The sequence below is a fragment of the Pogoniulus pusillus genome, chromosome Z (assembly GCF_015220805.1).
Source record: "Pogoniulus pusillus isolate bPogPus1 chromosome Z, bPogPus1.pri, whole genome shotgun sequence".
Taxonomy (NCBI): Eukaryota; Metazoa; Chordata; class Aves; order Piciformes; family Lybiidae; genus Pogoniulus; species Pogoniulus pusillus.
In genome coordinates this window covers 12814754-12839151 of record NC_087309.1, presented here as the reverse complement: position 1 = coordinate 12839151, position 24398 = coordinate 12814754, and the positions used below count along the sequence as shown (strand labels likewise).

The window sequence follows — 24398 nt, the reverse complement described above, 5'->3', positions numbered from 1 at the left end:
GTGTTTCAGGGAATCTGGGCCAAGCTCTGGGGGAGGCAGTGAGGATGGTGGTTTGTCAATAAACAGCTCAGTATGACTTCAGTAAACACTGCTCTCCAAACAGCTCAGTGGGTTGTGTGACAGGAGCGGTTAAGAATATGGCAGTCCTGGGTTTTCACTGGCACCTCTGTCAGGAGCCCATAACTAGGGTGTCAGCCACCAGTACAGGGGAATGGTTTTATTTTAACTCATGTGGGTGTCAGAGTGGCTTTCTCGTGATGAAGTTATGTACCAGAGACTGAGGGAGATGATGTGGACACAATTATTTCGTAGCTATCCTTTGCATGTGCAAGTGGCTGATCTATTTATTTTCCTGTCTTTGAAATGACAGGCAGTGGATAATCCCCAGTGCCCCTCCATTTCAGAGCATTCCCTTTGTTCTTGCAGCCCAGGGCACGATGGAGAGATGATATCTATGAACATGACTATGTCAATTTGACACAGGTCTAAACTGTGATCTTCAAGTCACTCTTCTCTTCCTGAATGTTGTTACAGCTTTCTGAATGCTCAGAGGGGTCTACCTGTGTTTTAGAGACATGATTAATTAATTAAAAGGATGTATGGGATCTGAGGAGAGGCAATTCAGATTTTGTTCTTGCAGGAGTGCTTTTGTAAGACCTTGGAAAATCTGGGATTTCCAGGGAGCCGCCTCACTGCTCCCTGCCCCATTACATATACACTCAGGATGCCAGCAAAGCCTGGGAGAAGAAAGCATAAACCAAGGAGACTGAGCACTCAGCACTGCATAGTCCATGAGACAGAGCCTACTGCCCCTCCAGGTCTCAAAAGAGTAGAGGAAAATACTGATTCTCTAGTCCAAATGCTCTGTGGGTTCATGTCCAAAGTAGGACAGACATTGGCTTTAGGGGGTTAAAGGACCAGCTGCTTTTCAAGAGAGGGTTAGAAGTTCATGGTCTGAGCAGAAGAAGACATGTCACTCAGGAAAAAACACTGGCTACACCAGACTCTTCTCTGTAGTCTGTACAGGACAGACTTTCTGAAAGTGCTGTGGGAAGAATGTGTGCAGAAAAGCTTGGATTGTGACAGATAATGAGTGTGACAACCAGAGCCAGCAAGGAAATAGAGGAATCTCATGGAGGTGTAAAGGACTGCCAGGAATCACAGTGTGGGTGATGGGTGAAAGCAGAAGACCCTCTGTGTAGTAGGGTCCTGCTAGGTGCCCTTAGGACAAGTAAGGATGTGAGCACACAAGAGGATCAAACATGGTTAGTGCAGTAGGTTAGGAACTTTCCCCCTCCACTATTGAAATTTACCAGACCAGCTCAGACAGCTTGGAGGTAAGATGAAGCTATAATTACAGCAAAGCTAAATTTACAAGCATAGAAACACAAGACATTGACAAGTAGTTACAACTATATACAAATTAGAAATACTACAGAAATCCAAACTCCTTCCTGGACAAAGGAAACTGCCCAGAAGGGGCTCAAAGCTACTCTCTCTTTCTCCCTCTACTTTCCTGGACAGACAAACAAAACAATCAGCAAAGATTGCATTGTTTTCTGTTAGCCAAGATTAGTGGAAAAGATATTGGAATTGAGTGAAGGAAAAGTGAATAGGGAAACATCCCAGACCAGAGTGGGAGAAATTTTTTGCATTTTGGCTTTTTATCCCTCTCAGCAAACCAATGAATGACACAAACTTCATCATTATTTTCTTTTTACCACCAGCGATCTAATTTCTTTCATTAAAATATTCCAATTAGCCTCAAAAAGTATTTGTCCTTTATTAAACTAAAAACTAAGGAAGATCCACAAGAATTCATCGTGACTGTCTTTTCAGCTGTTATTACACCAGGCCGTGGGCAGACAGGCAAAAGCCTGGCTGTAATAATATCGTGCCTTTATACAGCTCCAGAAAGACAGTGGCTATGGGGAATGTAAGACCATGTTCTCTCTTACTGGGCACATCTGACATCAGTGTCCATCTTTGGGCTTCCAGCACAGAATCAGTCTGCCAAAGATAAGTAGATGCTCCCAGGAGACAGCTTTGTATGCTACAAGCATTTAATCTCATGCTAACTGCACCATGAGATCCTGCTGTAAATTGTGAATTGTGCAGTTTTCAGGACCTTATAGAGAAGTTCTGTCAGAGCTGTTGGCTACAACGACAACACTCAGATCTGACGAATGATGAACATCCTAGGAAGCCAAAACGGATCTTGGGCTTAAAGCCAACCTCTTAATTTAGTCTCCAAACAGCAGGAGGTAGGTGGTAGCAGATGCCATCTAAACCTGAGCTACTAGTGAAACCTTCATGTCTGCTTGGGAATAGGTTAAACCCACCAAGTACCTCTAAAATTCAGAAAAAAACATTAACTTGAAAATAATCCAGGTTTGCATCCTGAGCAGTGTCTTACTTAGCTGTGTGACAGTGTGGAGCAGGGGTGGGGACAGTTCTGTTACAGGCTGGAGAAGATGGGCTGGGGTAGCTACAAGGCTCTTACAGTACAATATTACTGAGAGCAAGCTTCACAGCAGAGGATGCATATGGAGGTTTGGAGACACAGCTGTCTTTGTCCCTTACTTAAAGCTCTATATGCTGTGAAGAGCACATGTGGAAAAACACAGTCCTATAGGTCTGCAAACACACTGGCAAAGAGTTTCATGCACACTCTAGATTTATCTGAGCCTGGGGGATTACAGACTAGAATATCCGCAGGATCAGGGCTCTGCTCTCTACAGCAAATTGTCTGAGGAAGAATGAAAATCATTAAAACTTTGCTCCAGGATTTAATTTGTGTTTGCTCGAGTAATTACCTGGAGGTCTAATGATGTTTCTTTTGCTAGCAATAGAAAGACCTCACCAGTTCCTTGTCATTTTCTGTTAAGCTACTGGGTGCCACAGCGATTGAGGACAAGTTACAAGACGGAGTCCCACAGACCATTGAGACTCTTGCCAAAGCCAACATTAAGATATGGGTTCTCACTGGAGACAAGCAAGGTAAAGGGACTAACAGCTTTGGACATATTTCTTCTTTCCCACTGATGGTATGGTTCTGCTAGGATATATTCTTTCTGCTTTGAAAACTACACAGAAAACAAACCTAGAGGGCTCTGCTTCCTTGCCAGCTAGGAAAAACTCCAGCTGTCTGGAGTTAGAACAGGTAACTGTAGCTACTGCCTGTGCTTAACTTCTGTCCTGAGACTAAAGCAAAGGCAGCATTCTTTGACTTTGGAGGGTGGACACTGAGCGTTCCATTATCCTGGTTATATAATCATAGAATCAACCTGGTTGGAAGAGAACTCCAAGATCAGCCAGTCCAACCTAGCACCCAGCCCTAACCAATCAACTAGACCATGGCACTAAGTGCCTCATCCAGGCTTTGCTTCAACACCTCCAGGGACGGTGCCTCCACCACCTCCCTGGGCAGCCCATTCCAATGCCAATCACTCTCTCTGCCAACAACTTCCTCCTAACATCCAACCTAGACTTCCTCCAGCACAACTTCAGACTGTGTCCCCTTGTTCTATTGCTGCTTGCCTGGGAGAAGAGGCCACCCCCCACCTGGCTACAATGCCCCTTCAGGTAGTTGTAGACAGCAATGAGGTCTCCCCTGAGCCTCCTCTTCTCCAGGCTAAACACCCCCAGCTCCCTCAGCCTCTCCTCATAGGGTTTGTGTTCCAGGCCCCTCACCAGCTTTCTTGCCCTTCTCTGGACACCTTCCACCACCTCAACATCTCTCTTGAATTGAAGGGCCCAGAACTGGACACAGCACTCAAGGTGTGGCCTGACCAGTGCTGAGCACAGGGCAAGAATAACCTCCCTTGTCCTACTGGCCACACTGTTCCTGATGCAGGCCAGGATGCCATTGGTTCTCTTGGCCACCTGGGCACACTGCTGGCTCATCTTCAGCCAACTATCTATCAGTACCCCTTTCGTGGAGGGGTTTCTCTTATTCCTCCTCTGTTAGGGGGAAGTGAGAAATTAATTTGAGGTCGTATTAATTTTGTCTAAAATTATTTATTAAAATTAGTATTTACAAATTTGTACCACCCCCAACCACTATGAAATCAGGTTCGTTATGTGCAAAGTTATGAAAACAGCTTGGGATATATTTACAGGGATTATTAAATGGGAATATCAAATTAGCAACAACTATAGACAGAGAGAAAGATTCCCTTCGGCTTAATGCCTCTTAACAACTATACTGTCTGCCCAGCAAGGGCTGAAACTGTGTGTGCTCTTAAGACAGAGGTAACTTATATTACAAAGGAATTAAAGCTTGCTTAAGTGTGTTGCTTTTAAGTATTAATCATTAATCACCCTCCCGGGGTTGTGTCACAGCGTGTGCCCAGTGTTCGGGTCTTGGTGAGGCTGGAATCTGTCCCAGCTTGCAGGAGAATGATAAGTGTTCTCAGTCTCTGGGATAAACAGGATTTCTCTGACCTTCTCTCCTGGAGTGAAGTGGTCTCTGCCTTGGTGCTGCTGCTTCTGGAAGCTATGTGTGTCCAGGGATGATCAGCTGGCAGGATTTCCAGGTGCAGGAGAAGGATTTGTCCATGCAGCTTTTAGCTTCTGACAGTCGTCTCACAGTTAGCAGGCTGTGCTTGTGGGTTTGCAGACAGTCTGAATGTAGCTGGGCCTGGATCTTTCCAGACTTACAGGACAGCTGATAAGCAGCATATGCCGGGCAAGCAGGGTCTGCCGGGCTGCAGGGAGACTTGAGCTCCATAGATAAATGCAGGATAGCAAGCCAGTATGTACGGCTGCTCTAGGCTTAGGCAGGGGGCTCTCAGCTCCCCATATATGTATGAAGTGCAGGTGTGCATGTGCTCTGCTTCTCAAAGCGTTCACAGACAGCTTCAGTGCGCCTTGAGATCAATGCAAGAGGGCTGAGCCTCAGTAATGCTTGCAAGAGTGCAAGTAAGGCCTGATCCTGTGTCTAGACCATGCAAGCAGGTCTGTGCTGCTACGTGGATCAGAGAGCTGAGCTTGAACTCTGAACGCTCTGAATGCTCTGGACTTCTGAACACGTGGTGCACCTTTGCACCCCTCTTTATAGACTTTGAGCCAAGATTCATGGCTCATTTGGACATCTAAAATGACCAATCAGGTTGGCAGTAAGCCAAACCTTACCTTAATAGGCAGTAGCACCCTCCCAATAGGGGATTACCTGGGTGGACCCCAGGGGTTACACGGACTGGGCGTGTGTGTGCTACACAACCTGTTTACTGCCTCGTGGGTCCTGGCAGAAAAACATGTCCAGGCATGTAGAGGCACAGACAGGCCTCACTTTTGGGGCTGCTGCCCATCCAGCACAACCCCCAGGTCCCTTTCTTCCTGGCTGCTCTCCAGACACTCTGTTCCCAGCCTGTAGCGCTGCTTGGGGTTGTTGTGGCCAAAGTGCAGAACCCTGCACTTGGCCTTGTTCAATCTCATCCCATTGGCCTCTGCCCACCCATCCAGCCTGTCCAGGTCCCTCTGCAGGGCTCTCCTACCTTCCAACAGATCCACACCTGCTCCTAGCTTGGTGTCATCTGCAAACTTACTAATGCTGGACTCAATCCCCTCATCCAGATCATATGCTGGAAAAAGTTGTCCCTTTATCAGAGTTGACCATGTGGGTAAAGGAGGTGAAAAAGAAAGCTTGTCCTGCCTTCCAGGAATTGTAATGCTAAAGAGAGTGTTGCATCTGTTTCAGTTTGGTGCTGGAATTAATGATTCTGAACAGAAACTGAGGCTTTTGGAGAAAGCACTAAGTTGGAAAGAACAGTAAATAGCCTCCAATAAATTATTTTGCAGAAACAGTAACTTCACTGGAGCAATGTTTCACGCAGGTTGAAAGCATCTGCAAAGAACTTAATCCATGAAATGAGTAGCGAAGTTTTGAGAAAAAAGGAAGATTTCATTTTGTCATGTTCCAAATGTAATGGTTTTGCTTATGAAATACCAAAGCATCTTTCCCCCCCCCACCACCTCCCCCAGAATTTCTGAACAAAATGTCTTGACATTGCGCTCCAGAACTATTGTTTGGGAATTTTCCAGGAGTTACGGGAAGGGAAAGATAAAAATCCTTTTCTCAACTGAAGTGGAATGTTCTTTGTTGCTCCAAGCATGTTGGCCTATGGGTCTTTAAAGCTTTTCCATGTTGGTAGAACTCTTTTTTTAATATGGCCTCCTGAAGATTTGCATCCAGCAAGGGTGATTCTCTTGTCTGTCTTAAACTCTTTGCTCTGAAAATCTCAGAGCTCTTTTGAATGAAAAGTGCAGGGTTCTGCACTTTAGCCACAACAACCCCAAGCAGCACTACAGGCTGGGGACAGAGCAGCCAGGAGGAAAGGGACCTGGGGGTACTGATAGATAGTAAGCTGAAGATGAGGCAGCAGTGTGCCCAGGTGGCCAAGAGAGCCAATGGCAGCCTGGCCTGCATCAGGAACAGTGTGGCCAGTAGGACAAGGGAGGTTATTCTTGCCCTGTACTCAGCACTGGTCAGGCCACACCTTGAGTGCTGCGTCCAGTTCTGGGCCCCTCAATTCAAGAGAGATGTTGAGGTGCTGGAACATGTCCAGAGAAGGGCAACAAAGCTGGTGAGGGGCCTGGAACACAAACCCTATGAGGAGAGGCTGAGGGAGCTGGGAGTGTTTAGCCTGGAGAAGAGGAGGCTCAGGGGGGACCTCATTGCTGTCTACAACTACCTGAAGGGAGGTTGTAGCCAGGTGGGGGTTGGTCTCTTCTCCCAGGCAACCAGCAACAGAACAAGGGGACACAGCCTCAAGCTGTGCCAGGAGACGTCTAGGCTGGATGTTAGGAGGAAGTTGTTGGCAGAGAGAGTGATCTCCCATTGGAATGGGCTGCCCAGGGAGGTGGTGGAGGCACCGTCCCTAGAGGTGTGGAAGCAAAGCCTGGCTGAGGCACTTAGTGCCATGGCCTAATTGATTGGCTAGGGCTGGGTGCTAGGCTGGACTGGATGATCTTGGAGGTCTCTTCCAACCTGATTCTATGATTCTATGAAAAGGTAGAGCTTTTGTCCCATGTCTGGAAAGGCCACAGAGGTGGTGGTTAAGTTTGAGGTTGCTGAGATGGGTCATTCTCTTGCTTTATCTTTTACAGAGACAGCAATGAATATTGGTTACTCCTGCAACTTGCTGTACGATGACATGGAGGATGTTTTCATTATTCAAGGCACCACATCTGATGATGTACTTAATGAGCTGAGGTAAATGGCTGAAATACACAGCCTCACTGCTGTGCCCTGGCATTGTTTGTATTTTGCATTAGTCCACCATGGGTTTTTTTTCCCTCCCTGTGGGTTTTTCCTGGTGTAGTTCATTTGAGGAGTTTAGATAAGGGCTAGCTGTCTCCCTGGAAATTTCAGCAGCTAATCTCAACGTAGAAATCTCCTCTGAGTATAACCTCTTGCATGTATTGATACAGGAGGTCAAATCTATATAAATATATAAGAAAGCAGAGTCAAGCTGGCAATAACAGAAGAGGAGGAATTTCCTTCCTCAGCAGGTGTTCAGGCATTGGAACAGGCTGCTCAGGGAAGTGGTGGAGTTGCCATCCCTGGAGGTGTTTGAGAGTGAAAGTGGCACTTGAGGCTATGGTCTAGTGATTAAGGATACTGGGATGAATGTTGGACTGGCTGATCCTGGTGGTCTTTTCCAACCATAGCAATTCAGTGATTAGACGTTGTGATGAGGGATTTGGTTTAGTCAAGGACTTGTCAGTGTGAAACTAATGATTGGACTCAATGATCTTGAAGGTCTTTTCCAATCTAAGAAATTCTGTGATTCTGTAAAATCTGACAGTTTATCTGGAGCCACAAAATCTATGGCTCCAGGCTTGAGCTATGGTGTTGCTCTGCTGCTATTGCCTTTCATCCAAATTGTGGTCCTTTGTCTGGACTTAGCCTTTTCCAGCATCATCTGGAAATGTACCTTCCTCTCCAGTCTGCTGAGCAGACACATATTCTTAGCAATAAGTGGAAAATGGGAGAGTTTTCCAGTCTTTCTCTTGAAAAAGGTGTTTGCCAGACAACATGCACAGAAAATTGGCATTGCCTTTAGTGTCCTTCTCTATGCTAAGCATACTTCTTTGACATTAAATTAGCACATGTTTAACCCACACTTGTTAGAATTTCCAAAGCATGTGGATGATCTGCATTAATAACAGCAGCTAAACTATGAACATTGTTGTAGAGATAGAGGGAAAATTGAAGTAAATTAACAAAGGGAAGCATTTAAAAAATATTTTCATAAGGCTGATTAATCATAGAATCAGTCAGGTTGGAAGAGGCCTCCAAGATCAGCCAGTCCAACCTAGCACCCAGCCCTATCCAATCAACTAGACCATGGCACTAAGTGCCTCATCCAGGCTTTTCCTGAACACCTCCAGGGATGTTGATCTCATCACAAATTTTCCTCTCTGTTCTTTATTCTTTGTTTCAGGAATGCAAGAAGAAAGATGAAGCCAGACTCCTTTCTGGACAGTGATGAAATCAACATTCAGTTTGAGAAACCTTCCAAAAAACAAAAAATTATACCTGATGAGCAAGCAAATGGAGTGTATGGTCTGGTTATCACTGGCCACAGTCTGGTAAGGAGGGTTCAGAGTGAATTCTGCAAAGAACTCAGTGTGATAGGGACATATTAGAAATGCTAAAAGTCTTTAAAAATGTATTTCCAGAGGACCAGATATTTTTTCCTAGATGAAGGTAAGATTTCATGAGCTGGGGACAAAGTGGCTGGAGAGCAGCCAGGCAGAAAAGGACCTGGGGGTGCTGGTAGATAGTAGGAGGAACATGAAGCAGCAGTGTGCCCAGGTGGCCAAGAGAGCCAATGACATCCTGGATGAAACGTGTCCAGAGAAGGGCAACAAGGCTGGTGAGGAGCCTGGAACACAAACCCTATGAGGAGAGGCTGAGGGAGCTGGGGTGTGCAGCCTGGAGAAGAGGAGGCTCAGGGGGGACCTCATTGCTGTCTACAACTACTTGAAGGGACATTGTAGCCAGGTAGGGGTTGGTCTCTTCTGCCAGGCAACCAGCAACAGAACAAGGGGACACAGTCTCAAGTTGTGCTTGGAGAAGTCTAGGCTGGATGTTAGGAGGAAGTTCTTTAAAGGGAGAGCAATTTGCCATTGGAATGGGCTGCCCAGGGAGGTGGTGGAGTTGCTGTCCCTGGAGGTGTTCAAGAAAAGCCTGGATGAAGCACTTAGTGCCATGGTCTAGGTGACTGGCTAGGGCTGGGTGCTAGGTTGGACTGGATGATCTTGGAGGTCTCCTCCAACCTAACTGATTCTGTGATTCTAACACTAGTGAGTCTGGTGCTAAAGCATGATCCCCAGAACCTTGTCTATAAGTCTTTTAAACACCCCCAGGGATGGGAGAATACTGATCAGTCTTGGTATTGCTCTTCAGATAATAACTGGTAATAACAACTGAACTGAGACAAGGCAGTTTTGGGTGAACAGTCTTTCTGGTGAGGATAGTGAAGCATTGGAACAGATTTTCTCTCTCTGGAAGTTTTTTAAGATAGGTTAGCTTAGAAAAACAGAATCATAGAATGATATAGGTTGGAAGTGACCTCAAAGCTCATCCAGTTCCAACCCCCTGCCATAGGCAGGGACATCACCCACTAGAACATGTTGCTCAAGGCCTCGTCCAGCCTGGCCTTGAATGCCTCCAGGGAGGGAGCATCCACAACCTCCCTGGGCAACTTGTTCCAGTATCTCACCACCCTCACTGTAAAGAACCCTTTCCTAACATCTAGTTTGAATCTCTCCTCTTCCATTTTAAACTTCCAACTGTTTGATGTCCTTCTTGTGTTGGAGGCTCCAGAACTGCACACAGTACTTTAGCGGAGTAAAGTAATAATTTATCACTGTATCACAGTATCACAGTATCATCAGGGTTGGAAGAGACCTCACAGATCATCAAGTCCAACCCCTTACCACAGAGCTCAAGGCTAGACCATGGCACCAAGTGCCACGTCCAATCCTGCCTTGAACAGCCCCAGGGACGGCGACTCCACCACCTCCCTGGGCAGCCCATTCCAGTGTCCAATGACTCTCTCAGTGAAGAACTTTCTCCTCACCTCCAGCCTAAATCTCCCCTGGCACAGTCTGAGATACAGTTCAGCCTGTCTGAGCGGAACATTTAGGCTAGGTTAAATTTATTTGTATTCTGCTTTACCAGGTTGTACACAAAGAAAATAGATGAAGACATATACCAACCTGGCAAATTATTATTCAGAAAAGCTCTTGCTCCATTTTTTGGCTTCTGTGCCAAGTATATGGACACTGGATTAGATGAGAGACACTCTAAGACAGTGCATATATTGACACTTTCCTTCTCTCCCTCTTTTGTGGTTGCTCCCTGTTTAATTCCAAGGTCTTCATTCTCTTTAGATCCCCACTAGAAAACTGATAAGGCCCCAGTCATGTTCGGTGCATCTGCGTGGGTAAATTCTCCATCCTCCCACCCAGTTACAAGCACCTGTCTGCTCCTCTCCCATCCCATCAGCCTACAGCAGAGACCCTGTGCACTCTGCTGTGAAAGCACAACTGGCAGCAGTGACAATACTTTTTATTCCTGGAAAACCACACACTTACCCACACTCTGGCAAGCAGATATGTCCCACACAAAGAAACTCAAATCTAGTCTGTGTGGGAGTAGCCAGCCTATACTGCCTGCAGCAGAGAGGACAATACCTGCCTCATCAAAGCCATGGTGTTCTTCTGTGTGAGGACCACTAGGAAAAAACTGTATGTTATTTATTAATTTCTGTGTTCAGGGAAGACCTTATCACTCTCTGCAACTACCTTAAAGGAAGATGCAGTGGAGGTGAGAGTCTTCTCTTCTCCCAGGTAACAAGCAATAGGACAAAAGCAAATGGCCTCAAGTTTCATCAGGGAAGGAGGACAAAAGCAAATGGCCTCAAGTTTCAGCAGGGAAGGTTTAGATTGGATATTAGGAAAATTTTCTTCACTGAAAGGGTTGTGAAGCATCAGAACAGGCTGCTGAGCACGGTTCCTGGAGGTATGTTAGAGATGTACAAACGTACTGCTGAGGAACATGGTTTAGTGGTATACTTGGCACTGCTGGACTCGACTTGATTATCTGCAAGGTCTTTTCCAACCTAAATGATTCTGTGATTCTAGAGCTTGAACAGTGGTGTTACTGCTCACACTGTCCTGCTCAAACACAGCATCTGTTCAGTGCCACATCATATACATGCAGATGGATGGGATGGCAGCACAGGCACGCTCGTGGTCGTGCTTAAACCAAGAGTGAACAGAGGCACATCAGCGGCTGTATTGGCATCATCGCACTGACTGATCTGTGTGCAGTATTTATTCCTGTGGTATGTGTTAGCATTTTGCCAGTGCTGTGCAGTGAAGACACTGTGGAAAAAGTCATCTCTAACTGCACTGACCAGCCAGTACTGAAGCTAAACCATGAAAAGATCTTTCTTGTTGAGCAAGCCTGCCTGCCACTGACAGGAGGGAAGAGTGGGTGCTGGTGACTCACAGCTCCCTGTTGCAAGAAGAAAGTGTATCTAGCCTAGGGAGTGTCTGCCTTATGCAAAAAGGGCAGTGGGCCTGTTGTAATGGCTCTGAGAAGAGAGCACTGTAAATTCCATCCATGCACGTCTTCTTAGAGGAAAGAAAGAACACAGCCAAAAAGCAATGGGCTGAAAGCAATATGCAAAGTTAATTCTGCCTGCTCCTCCTCATATAGAGCTGGAGCAGTGACCAGGCATCCAATTATCTCTGTGCTTCCCAAATAGAAATAATATGGCTGAGTAATTCAAAAGGTCAGTACTCAGAGCATAGTTATCTTCTCCCTGGCTTTCTGTTTAGCTTTGTCATTCCCACCTGATCTCAGTGCTTCCCCCGCTCCCCCCACCCCTGTTTTTTTAAGTACTTTGAAATTGAAATATCTCCTTAAAAAATAAACCAAGAGAGATAAGCAGTGACTCTCTTGCATGGAGATCACAGTATCACAGTATCATCAGGGTTGGAAGAGACCTCACAGATCATCAAGTCCAACCCTTTACCACAGAGCTCAAGGCTAGACCATGGCACCAAGTGCCACGTCCAACCTTGCCTTGAACAGTTGTCTGAGTCCCAGCAGCAGCTTTACTAATTTGGTGCTTCTCTTTGAAACTTGCTATTTGCAACTTGTTTGAAACGTGTACTGCACTTTCAGGTTACATCAGCCAGAGCAGCTTTTGTGCAAATCCAGCTTGTAATGTATCCAAGGCAAATGATTTTAGGTGTTTGCTGCATGGGACAATCTTGACTGGTGTGGATGGTCCCTGCTATTATACCTCCCTTCTGCTGAGCAGAAGATCTAGCTCAGGTCTCATTTTCTTCCTGCCTCATCCTCTCTGTCAGGCCATGAGCTGCTGCTAGTCTGACCTGAATTACAGAATCTTGGGTTAAAATAGCCCTTTTGCTCCCTCTTTTCAGGCTTATGCACTGGAAGGGAATCTGGAGCTGGAGCTGGTGAGAACTGCATGCATGTGTAAAGTGGTGATCTGCTGCCGGGTGACTCCACTGCAGAAGGCCCAGGTGGTGGAGCTGGTGAAGAAGTACAAGAATGCTGTGACCCTGGCAATTGGAGATGGTGCCAACGATGTCAGCATGATCAAAAGTGAGTGATGGGCAACAGCTGACATGCTCTAGCACACTTACTTGCTGATATGTTTGCTATCTGAGGTGGCTACTAAGCAAGGGGACATCTGAGCATCTTCTATACTACTCTCTTTGTGGCACCCAGTGGTTGTTTTCCAAGTGTTGGCAGGGCTCTAAAGAGCACTGTCACAACAGGCTACTCCTGTTTTCTGCCTTCCAGAACATGCATGAGGGCCCTTTGCTGTGCTCCCACCACCAGAACTGCAGGAAGCTCAAGCTGCACTTATTGCCTATTTCTCTGTTTCTGCTTCAGAACAGACAAAAAAACCTGCTGGGCCTGTGATTACGTTCACCTATCTGCACAGTCATTATCACAAGAGCAATACAAAGAACCAAGGAGTATGTCTGAGAGTTTTTCTTTCTGCAGGGCAGAAAAGAAATCATCATGCTCTGTAAATACTGTTACATGATTTTTTTTTTCATTACTTTCATGTGGTAGAGCCATTTGTGAATGATCTTCCTTGAGTTACAAATCAAAGACTTCTAGGTCCCTTTGTCCTTGAGCATCTTAAAAAAAAAACCACCCACCCCCCCACCCCCACTTAGTATAATTAAATTAAGATTATTCAGAAGGGCCTATTGCTAATCTCCCTTGTGTTAATTTGCAGGAATTGATTAAGTAGAGTCTTTTAATTAAGAAAGAAAAGGCTAAGTAGGGAGCTTCAATTGAGATAAGCCAGCCAGGCAGTAAAGAAAGGATAAGAAAAATTGAAAGTGTACATGGTAATTAGAAACTTAACTCACTCCCCTCCCCACAAGAGCGTTGGGATTTGGGGATTTCAGCAATTCACTGTTGACTGGAAACCTCCAAATCTAAGCAACCTCCAGCCATCAAGATTGTTCTCATTAGTAAAAGCTGTATAATTAGCTATCACATTAAACTTATGTCCATGTTTAATAAACCCAAGTTACCGTTAAAAGAGATGTGACTCTTCTACCTAATTACTTGATTGGACTAATAAAGTCCAGGAAATGTAAAGAAGTCTGCAGTCTGCTTTGTGATACTGTACCTGAGAATCATAGAATCATAGAATCAACCAGGTTGGAAGAGACCTCCAAGATCAGCCAGTCCAACCTAGCACCCAGCCCTAGCCAGTCAACTAGACCATGGCACCAAGTGCCTCATCCAGGATTTTCTTGAACACCTCCAGGGAAGGTGCCTCCACCACCTCCCTGGGCAGCCCATTCCAATGCCAATCACTCTCTCTGCCAACAACTTCCTCCTAACATCCAGCCTAGACCTACCCCAGCACAACTTGAGACTGTGTCCCCTTCTTCTGTTGCTGGTTGCCTGGGAGAAGAGGCCAACCCCCCACCTGGCTACAATGTCCCTTCAGGTAGTTGTAGACAGCAGTGAGGTCCCTCCTGAGCCTCTTCTTCTGCAGGCTAAACACCCCCAGCTCCCTCAGCCTCTCCTCATAGGGTTTGTGTTCCAGGCCTCTCACCAGCTTTGTTGCCCTTCTCTGGACACGTTCCAGCACCTCAACATCTCTCTTGAATTGAGAAACCTTTAAAGAGTTTGAAAAATTTGATTGGGATGCTAGGGCTGCTGGAAGGACATGCATGGAAGTAAATATAAGTCAGATGTCAATATGAATTAACGTCGTTTTCTTTTTCATAACAGCAGCTGTTTTGAACAACACTATTTATACTGTTGGAATACATTCAGAAAGAAAACATGAATTCTCACTGAGGATGCAACTTCATTCAAAGAATAAAAGCCAAGTTACTAGAAATGTTTCAACACAAACAAAATCACAAGGCTGCTGAGAGAATTAGCACCCAGAAATTCCCTTGCTTCATAAAAAATAACACGAGCTATGACTTTTTATGAAGGCTGGGAGGGAACTAACAGTGTTCCAGTGCAGGGAACTTAATTCTAAAACAGGGTGATCAGAGTGTAATGATAGGATCAATAACTTCTCATTGCAGCTGCCCACATCGGGGTCGGCATCAGTGGCCAGGAGGGGATGCAGGCAGTCTTGTCCAGCGACTTCTCCTTTGCACAGTTCCGTTACCTGCAACGCCTGCTCCTAGTCCACGGTCGGTGGTCCTACATCCGCATGTGCAAGTTCCTCAAGTACTTCTTTTATAAGAACTTTGCCTTCACATTAGTGCACTTCTGGTATGGCTTCTTCTCTGGCTTCTCAGCACAGGTAGGTCCAGCTGCTGTCTTCTCATGGCCATTTCTAGCCAGTCTTTTCAGCAGAGCACCTGGAAGCACTTCAAAAAGAAAAAGACTAAGATGCTCCCCCACCTCCCTGCCCCTCACTGAGTGGCACACAGATCTGTCTTCTTCAGCTGTATGACTATAAAGCAGATACTGCTGCCTTCATTATGCTGCCTGAAGGCATTTACATGCATTATGAAGCGTAAAGGTCCTTCCCTGAAGTGACTACAACTGTCAAGGAAGGATAAAGATTACTCAAAGGCCTGACCACAGAATCATAGAATAATTTGGGTTGGGAGGGATCTTTAAAGATCATCTAGTCCAACCCCCCTGCAATAAGCAGGGATGTCTTCAGTTAGATCAGGTTGGTCAGCGCCCCATCCAGCCTGACCTCACATGTTTCTAAGGGTGGGGTTTCCACCATCTATCTGGGCAACATATGCCAGTGCTTCACTACACCCCCTGTAAAAAGTCTTCCTTTTCTTAGTTGTTGTGGAGGGGATTTCTCTATTCCTCCCCTGTTAGGAGGAGGTGAGAGATTAATTTGAGGTGGTTTTGATTTTTTATAAAATTATTTATTAAAATTAATATTTACAAATTTACACCACCCCCAACCACTATGAAATCCAAGTTCATTTGCAAAGTTATGAAAATAGCTTTGGGATATATTTACAGGGATTGATTATTAAATGAGAATATCAAATTATTAACAATTATTGACAGAGAGAAAGATTCTCAGGCTTAATGCCTCTTAACAACTCTAGTGTTTGCCCAGCAAGGGCTGAAACTATGTGTGCTCCCCAGACAGAGGTAACTTATATTACAAAAGAATTGAAGCTTACTTATGTGTGCTGTTCTTAAGTATTAATCATTAAATCACTCTCCTGGGAATCTGTCTCAGCGTGTGCCCAGTGTTGGGGTCTTGGTGAGCTGGAGTCTGTCTCGGCTTGCAAGGAATGATAAAGCTTTTCCCAGTCGCTGGGGTAAATTGAGTTTTCTCTAACCTTTTCTCCTGGGGTGATCTCTGCCTCGGAGCTGCTGCTTCTGGAAGCCGTGTGTCCAGGGGTGATCAGCTGGCAGGATTCCAGGTGCAGGAGAAGGATTTGCCTGTGTTGCTTCTGACACGATCTGGAAGCTAGCAAGCTGTGTTTGCAGGTTTGCAGACTGTCTGAGGGTCTGCTGGCTCTGGGTCTTTCCAGAGTTACAGGATAGCTGGCAAGCAATATCTATGCTGTGCTGCAGGGAGATTTAACTCCGCAGATGAATCAAGATAGCTCTAGGCTTTAGGCAGGGGGTCTCTCGGCTCCCCATATATGTATGGTGCAGGCATGAATGTGCTCTGCTTCTCAGAGGGCTTGCAGATAGCTTGGCTGCACCTTGAGATCAATGCATGAGGTCTAAGTCTCTGTAACGCTTGCAAGTGAGCAAGGCCTGATCCTGTGTCTAGGCCAATGCAAGCAGGTCAGGGCAGCAGGATGCTGCTGTGGATCAGAGCTGAGTCTAAAATGCTCTAAGCTTCTGAACTGGTAAACAGTCTGGATGGTCTGATCGGACTGACTGACTGACCACGTGGTGCTGCTGTGCACCCCTCTTTAAAGGCTCTGGGCTGAGATTCGTGGCTCGTTGGACATCTAACATGACCAATCAGGTTGGCCGTATGCCAAACCTTGCCCCAATAGGCAATAGAGACATGCCTGGATCCTCCCAATAGGGGGTTACCTGCCCGGACCTCAGGGGCACACGGGCTGGGCGTGTGTGTGTTACACAATTTGTTTGCTGCCTTGTGGGTCCTGGCAGAACAACATGTCTGGGCATGTAGAGGCATAGAAAAGCCTCAGTTTTGGGGCTACTGCCCCTCCACCACATTAGTTTAAAACCACTACTCCTTGTCCTATTGCTACAGATCCTGCAAAAATGTCTGTCCTCATCATTTTTGTAGGTCCCCTTCAGATACTGAAAGACCACAATAGAGCCTTCTTAGATCCTTCCCCAGGCTGAACAGCTCCAACTCTGTCATTCTTTCTTCATAGGAGAGATATTCAGCCCCCTGTGTTTGTGACCAGATTGGCACTGACTTGTGTAGGACTTATGCTTTCTTGGTTCACATATTTGAAGCAAGGAATTTAATCCCAGGTGCCCTTCAAGCAGATCTGCAGCAGGTTGGAAGAGACCTCCAAGATCAGCCAGTCCAACCTAACACCCAGCCCTAGCCAGTCAACTAGACCATGGCACTAAGTGCCTCATCCAGGCTTTTCTTGAACACCTCCAGGGATGGTGACTCCACCACCTCCCTGGGCAGCCCATTCCAATGCCAACCCCAGCACAACTTGAGGCTGGTTGCCTGAGAGAAGAGCCCAACCTCCACCTGGCTACAATGCCCCTTCAGGTAGTTGTAGACAGCAATGAGGTCCCCTCTGAGCCTCCTCTTCTCCAGGCTAAACAACCCCAGCTCCCTCAGCCCCTCCTCATAGGGTTTGTGTTCCAGGCCCCTCACCAGCTTTGTCATCCTTCTCTGGACACGTTCCAGCACCTCAACATCTCTCTTGAATTGAGGGGCCCAGAACTGGACACAGGACTCAAGGTGTGGCCTGACCAGTGCTGAGTACAGGGCAAGAATAACCTCCCTTGTCCTACTGGCCACACTCTTCCTGATGCAGGCCAGGATGCCATTGGCTCTCTTGGCCACCTGGGCACACTGCTGCCTCATCTTCAGCTCCTATCTACCAGTACCCCCAGGCCCCTTTCTTGCTGGCTGCTCTCCAGCCACTCAGTCCCCAGCCTGTAGTGCTGCTTGGGCTTGTTGTGGTCAAACTATAGTACCCTGCACTTAGCCTTGTTAAATCTCATCCCATTGGCCTCTGCCCACCCATCCAGCCTGTCTAGGTCCCTCTGCAGGGCTCTCCTGCCTTCCAAACAAGGCTCTCCTACCTTCCAAACAAAACAAAACAATGTCCAATCCAACCCAGCACTGGCAAAGTGCAGACAGATCAGAGAATCATAGAATCAGAGTTGGGAGGGACCACAAGGATCATCTAATTCCAACCCCCCTGCCATGGCCAGGGACACCCTACCCTAGATCAGGCTGCCCACAGCCTCATCCAGCCAGGCCTTAAACACCTCCAGGGATGGAGCCTCAACCACCTTGCTGGGCAACCCATTCCAGGCTCTCACCACTCTCATGGTGATGAACTTCCTCCTCACGTCCAGTCTGAACAGGTCCAACGCTGTCATCCTGTGAGATGACGGGCAAGTATCAGCCCCAGGACTGCATGTGCCAGGTTGAAGGCAGGGTCCCTACCTGCTGGTTGCTCACCACAGAGTGCTGTCAAGATGTTCCAGCATTTAATTGTGTGCACTTGTGGAAAAGTTTAGCCTTTTGCTAACTTTGTGCTCTAATTTTTTTTCAGACTGTCTATGATGAGTGGTTCATTACACTTTACAATTTGGTGTACACTTCCCTCCCGGTGCTAGGAATGAGCCTCTTTGATCAGGTACAGTTTCTATCATAATTTGGCCTTTTTTTTTTTTTTTTTTTTCTTTTAATACAGGTTTTATCTCCATGTGCTTTGAGCTGGGTTCGTGAAGCAAAAGCAGATAACTTTTTTTGCTAGGTGCTGGATAGCCTCTTAAATTGTTTCCTGCCAGTAAGATTTGAAATTGAAATGAAAGGGAGGAGGTGGTGTTTTTATCCTGACTGGGCTTATGGGTTTCCAGTGTGTGATGAGATTTTTGAGTTAGGCTGTTGACTACAGTAGAAGCTGCGACTGCAACACTCCCCTGAAGTAGTCACATCTTACTAGCTGTGTTCCTGAATCCTGACAAGCCATTTTTTCAACAGCCACACAATATGATGAATTAAACTAGGTCTCTGGAGCCCTGTTTTTTTTCAGATTCAGCCTTTCTAGTGGAAGTCTCTCTGCAGCAATTCCACATACACATTTCTACCTCATTATTACTGCTCATATCTCACAATTGCTGTCCAGCAAGAGACAGAGGCAATAGAAGTGTTCCTATAGTATGCCTTTTACTAGTTAAGCAATTAAGACCTTGCTGTTTTACACTAGTTCACAGTGTTCAGCTCTGGAAACTTAAGGGATCCAAGTCAGACAGATTCACCTGTGTGTGGGGAGGGACTTTCTGTCCCTCAGCTACCAGATGACTTTCTGGAGAACAGACCATTCAGAGATAAAATGCACCTTTCTTAGTACATGATAAAATACCCAGGTGACCTTGGCTTGTGACGTGCTAGTCAGCACAAATGAGTGAATTGTGTGTTATAGCTTTTCTCATGGAAATGCTTGTCAGAGAGAGGTTCCAACCCTAAGTGTTCTTGTGTGGTTGACTGGGTAGGCATCTGCAGATCTGACAATCTCCTCTCTCCTTTCAGGATGTGGATGATCGCTGGAGCATTCTATTTCCTCAGCTGTATGTGCCTGGCCAGCAGAACCTCTATTTTAACAAAATGGTGTTTGTCATGTGCATGTTGCAAGGCATCTACAGTTCCCTCATCCTCTTCTTCATCCCCTATGGGGCCATGTACAATGCAATGAGAAGTGATGGGAAGGCCATTGCTGACTACCAGTCCTTTGCACTAATGGCACAGACCTGCTTACTGATTGTGGTGTCTGTACAGGTAAGGCACCTCAGGTATTACAGATAGGAATTAGTTGTTGTTTCATGAAGGCAGCATCTGGTGGGCCACTTGGGACCCCAGTAGTGTTGTATTTGCTGATGTATCTTGCACTACTCAAAAAAAGAAAAAAAACCCCAAAAATGTCTCTTGACATTAGATGACTTCCCTCAGTTCAGCAGAGTAACAGATTTGCATGTTATGAAAGATCAAGGTGACAGGAAGGCAGAGCTTTTGCCTCAGGAAGTTTGAAGTCACAGTAGACAAAAAAAGTTAAGGCTGAGAATAGAGAAGGACTCATTCCAAATTTATGTGAAGGATTTGAAGCACAGGGCTGTCTGTCTGCTATCAGGCAGTTATTTATAGGGTCTGAATTATGGGGCTGTCTGTAGCCTGTCAGCATGCGTGATGCAGACACTAGGCTGCACTAGCTGGAAGAAATAGCTAAGACTTGGGTGGTACAAAATTCAGATGGTACTAGTAGGCTATGAAAAAAAGTCTTTAAAACATAATGGTTTCTGCTGTCTGAGGTCTCGTAGGCATCTTCTCCTGACTTTAAATGCTGGATCACATCTTAGGAGTGGGAACATAAGCAGAGTCCATTTGACCTCAGTGTCTCCAGTACTGGCCACTGGTGAATGCTTGAGAAGAGGACAACAGTAGGGCAAATGAAGTAATAATCACCCTGAACAATATCCCACCATCCCGGGGCTTGAGACTTGAATGAGCAGGTGCACAAAGCAGAGGACAAGCTGTCTTCAATAGTGACCTGCTAAATAATTAAGGCACTAACAATATCTGTATTGTTCCCTTCTTTCAGATTGGCTTGGACACCTCTTACTGGACAGTGGTGAACCAGTTCTTCATCTGGGGCAGCCTTTCTGTTTACTTTGCTATCACCTTCACCATGTATAGTGATGGCATGTACCTGATCTTCACAGCCTCATTTCCCTTCATTGGTAAGCTCTGGGACAAACCTGAACTGTACTCAGAATAGACATACTGCAGGCCTTAAATCTGTTGAGTATTTCTTGCACCTCTCCAGAGGCAATACAGAATATATCAACTGCCTGCTCTATGTGAAATGCTATAGCATTTCTGGGGGCTGTTGGGAATGCCACTTTTGAATCACATCCATCCAGGTAAATGTGTGACACGATCACTTCCTTGCATAAGAACACACATTCACATGCAGCCACAGGAATGGTCCTTTGAATAGATCTGCCCTGCTGACTGGAATGCTTTCTGCCACTCTTTTATATTCTGTTTAAAAGTGTCCAACTTTTACAAGTATCTAGGAGCATTTTGTTTGGATTTTGATGCAAGTGCTTTTATAAGTAAGCTGCCATGTTGGTACAGGAAAGCACTGAAGTACAACTTCCCATTAGACATGAGGAAAAACTTCACTCAGGTTAAATCACAAATTCACAACAGCAACAACAACAAATATGGAGATGTCCAGGTCTTGGGAGTTACTCTATGTAAGAAGTTACTGAACACATGCAAAAAGTGAAGGATGGCATAAAAATGAGCGACTCCTCAGATCCTGACAAGGGTAAAGACAAATTCTTAGCAAAGTAGTTAATTTCAGTATCTCTGTGAATCCACAGCCAATACCAACATGGCATTGTTATGAGACTCTACTTGTGAAATCTCAAAGCTTTTTATTTCAAGCTTCTGATTGCTCCATTAGTCAATGCCTTAGTTCTGGATTAATTCTTAGGCAAAGACTTGTCCAGCACATCTTCACTGCAACTCCAAGATTCCCAGTCATTTCACAAGTACCTGAGGTGCAGGTCAGTTGCTGCAATGTACCTTCTAAACAGATGCTCACATCCATTGTAAGATGGCTCTTGGAATAAAAAATGCTGTGTGAGAGAAGAGTGAGTGTTCAGTTTTCAACAGCAGGTGGATATCTCTATCAGCTGCTCTGTTGGTGAAATTACCCATAATGCTGAGAGTTGCTTCATAAGGCCTCAGTCTGAAATTATTTTTAAGGGTGTTTTGGAGGGGGATTCTCAATACCTACCCCTATTTGGTGGAGGAGAGAAATTAATTTGGGCGATATAAAATTTTATATAAAAATAAAGATTTAATAAATTCAATATTCTGATCTCTTCACCACCCCCAACCACTGTATATTAATATAAAATGTTCAGTGCACGGTTATGAAAACAATTCAGGATAAAATATGTACATGGAATTTGTTATTTAACTATCAAACATTCAAACTATAAACAGAGAGAGGAGTTTCCCCTGCAGCTTAATGCCGCTTGGGATCTTTATGCTCTTTGCCCAGCAGAGTGGGCTGAAACTCTTTCTGCTCCATGGCAAAGGTAACTTATATTACAGAGGTATTAAAGCTTTTACTCACAAGTGTTAATAATTATTAATCGCTCTCTGGGGCTGTGTCACAGCCTGTGCCTAGTGTCCAGACTTCAGGGTCTCTGCCTGTGGACTCTTTGAGGCTGGAATCTTCCCAGCTCGAGGGGATAGGATAAATTTTCCCAGTTTCTGGGGAAATAGGTTTTCCTCTAACCTTTTCTCCTGGCGAGGGATGATCTCTGCCTTGGTGCTGCTGTCTTCTTCTGGATGCTGTGTCCAGGGATATTAGCTTGGCAGGACTTCAGGAGAAGGAGAAGAATATCCGTGCTGTCTCCGGCACGGTCCTTCACAGCTAAGCAGTGGGCATGTAAAGTGTGCGCAGCTGCTGGGAGTCTGAGCTCCGTAGGTAAATCAGTGCAGGATCTGGTCCTGGTAGAAATATAGCTTCCAGATGTGCACAGCTGGCTTAGGAGGCTATAGGCTCCTTATATATATAAATGTGCAGGCTTAAATGAGCTCTGCATGAAAGGTAGGCAGGCAGGTAAGCTGCAAATAAATCAAAGCATGAGGTCTGAGTCTCTGAGCATCGGAGCTATGCAATGGCATCTGAGCATGTGGGTCTGAGCGGCTGAGCGCTGCAGTGTGAGGGTCAGAGCTGTGTCTGAGCCTTGCAGGGTCTGTGCCATGCAGGTGAGTCAGAGCAGCAGGGTGCTGCAGTGTGGTCCAAGCTGAGCTGCGGGTAGGGTCAGAGAGCTGAGCTTCAGGTAGGGCCAGAGAGAGCACGTGTCTAGCTGTGCACCCCTATTTATTGAATGTGGGCCAAGATTAATGGCCCTTTGGCCACTAGAGTGACCAATCAGGTTGGCAGTCAGCCAAACCTTACCATAATAGGCAGAAACTCCTTGCCTGGACTTTCCCAAATATGGGGATCCCATGGATTTACCGCAGGGACACACAATCTGGGTGTGTGTGGGCTGACACAACCTGTTTACAACCAAGGGCCCTGGCAGAAAAACATGTCCAGGCAAGGCAAAAGCAAGCCTCTTTTCGTGTCTACAGGCCCTCCACGACAAAGGGAAAGGTTTCTAATCTGGATTCAGGCAACTTGTTTGCTTGAATTTTGGTTGGAGTTGTATCACAGCAGAATATGGCTGAAAAGAAAACGTTTGGCAACTTTATTGCCAACAACAGCATCATTAAGCCTTATTCTGACACTTTTGTAGACTATCTGTTCTGTCTTACATTCCTTCAGTTTTGGAGGAGCCAGAAGTGAGCATTTTGTTTCCAAAGAAGGCGACAGTGTCACAGCAGTTGCTCTGCCAATACATCCATTAGGCCACGCTGTCCACACAGACATCCAGAGCAACAATGTGCTCCTCTCATAAAGGGGCTACAATGCCATCATCTGCTGGGCAGTCAGTACTCCATGTGCTTCAGGAAATGGTACTGGAAAGTATGAAGAGAATAGATTTTTTTTTTTGCACTACAGTTCTGGTAGGAGATGAGAGAGATGGACTCCTGCTGAAGGTCTCCTCAACATTTACATCCATTCTTAGCAGGGGTTTCTGAAGAGAGGAGGTGCTTGCCCTGACATCCTTGGTCTTCCTGAGTTCTTGCTACAGTTGTGTCTAGACACTGCATTTTTCATTGCTCTTCTTAGAGTTGAAGAATCACAGAATGTTAAGAGGTTGGAATGGTCATCCCATTGCCAAAAGCAGGATCACCTAAGGTAGTCCACACAGGAATGCATCCAGGCAGGTTTTGAAAGTCTCCAGAGAAGAAGACTCCATAACGTCTCTGGACAGCCTGTTCCAGTGCTCTGTCACCATCAGTGTAAAGAAGTTTCTTCTTACATTGATGTGAAACCTTCTATGTTCATTTTGTATCTCATTACCATGCAGCACCAAAAAGAGTTTGGCCCCATCCAGTTGACACCCACCCTTCAGACATTTATAGACATTGATCAGATCTCCTCTCAGTCTTCTCCAGATTAAACACCTCCAAGGCTCTCAGTCTCTCCTTATATGGGAGAAGCTCTAGTCCCAGACATCCTTGTGGCTCTCTGTTAGACTCTCTCCAGCAGGTCCCTGTCTCTCTTGTACTGGGGAGCCCGAAACAGGACACAATATTCCAGGTGTGGCCTAACCAGGGTAGAGCAGAGAGGGTGAAGAAGCTCCCTAAACCTGCTGAACACACTTTTCCTCGTGCACCCCAGGATGCCATTGGCTCTCTTGGCCACAAGGGCACATTGCTGGCCCGTGCAGAACTTGCTGTCCACCAGCATTCCAAGAGCTTTCTCCATCAAGCTGCTTTCCAGAAGGCCAAGCCCTAACTTGTATTGGTGCCTGCTGTTATTCCTCCCCAGAGGCAGGACCCTGCACTTGTCCTTACTGAACTTCGTAAGGTTTGCCTTCACCCAGCTCTCAGCCTGTCTAGATCTCATTGGATGGCAGCACAGCCTGACAGGTGTCAGCCAACCCCTCCCCACCCCAGTTTTATATCATCAGGAACTTGCTGAGGGTACACTCAATGCCCTCATCCAGCCTGTTAATAAAGATATTGAACAAAACTGGA

The 24398-nt window shown here is 46.0% G+C and overlaps 1 protein-coding gene across 1 annotated transcript in view; it reads left to right on the top strand.

The window, feature by feature from the left end:
- The window catches only part of LOC135173319 (phospholipid-transporting ATPase ID-like), a 112884-nt gene that overhangs the window by 75757 nt on the left and 12729 nt on the right, over positions 1-24398 (top strand). The window contains exons 19-26 of the mRNA XM_064140131.1: positions 2889-3000; positions 7111-7216; positions 8451-8598; positions 12475-12658; positions 14632-14855; positions 18277-18360; positions 19257-19502; positions 20320-20458. Of these exons, the coding sequence (XP_063996201.1) occupies positions 2889-3000; positions 7111-7216; positions 8451-8598; positions 12475-12658; positions 14632-14855; positions 18277-18360; positions 19257-19502; positions 20320-20458 (1243 nt within the window). The remainder of the gene's footprint in view (positions 1-2888; positions 3001-7110; positions 7217-8450; positions 8599-12474; positions 12659-14631; positions 14856-18276; positions 18361-19256; positions 19503-20319; positions 20459-24398) is intronic.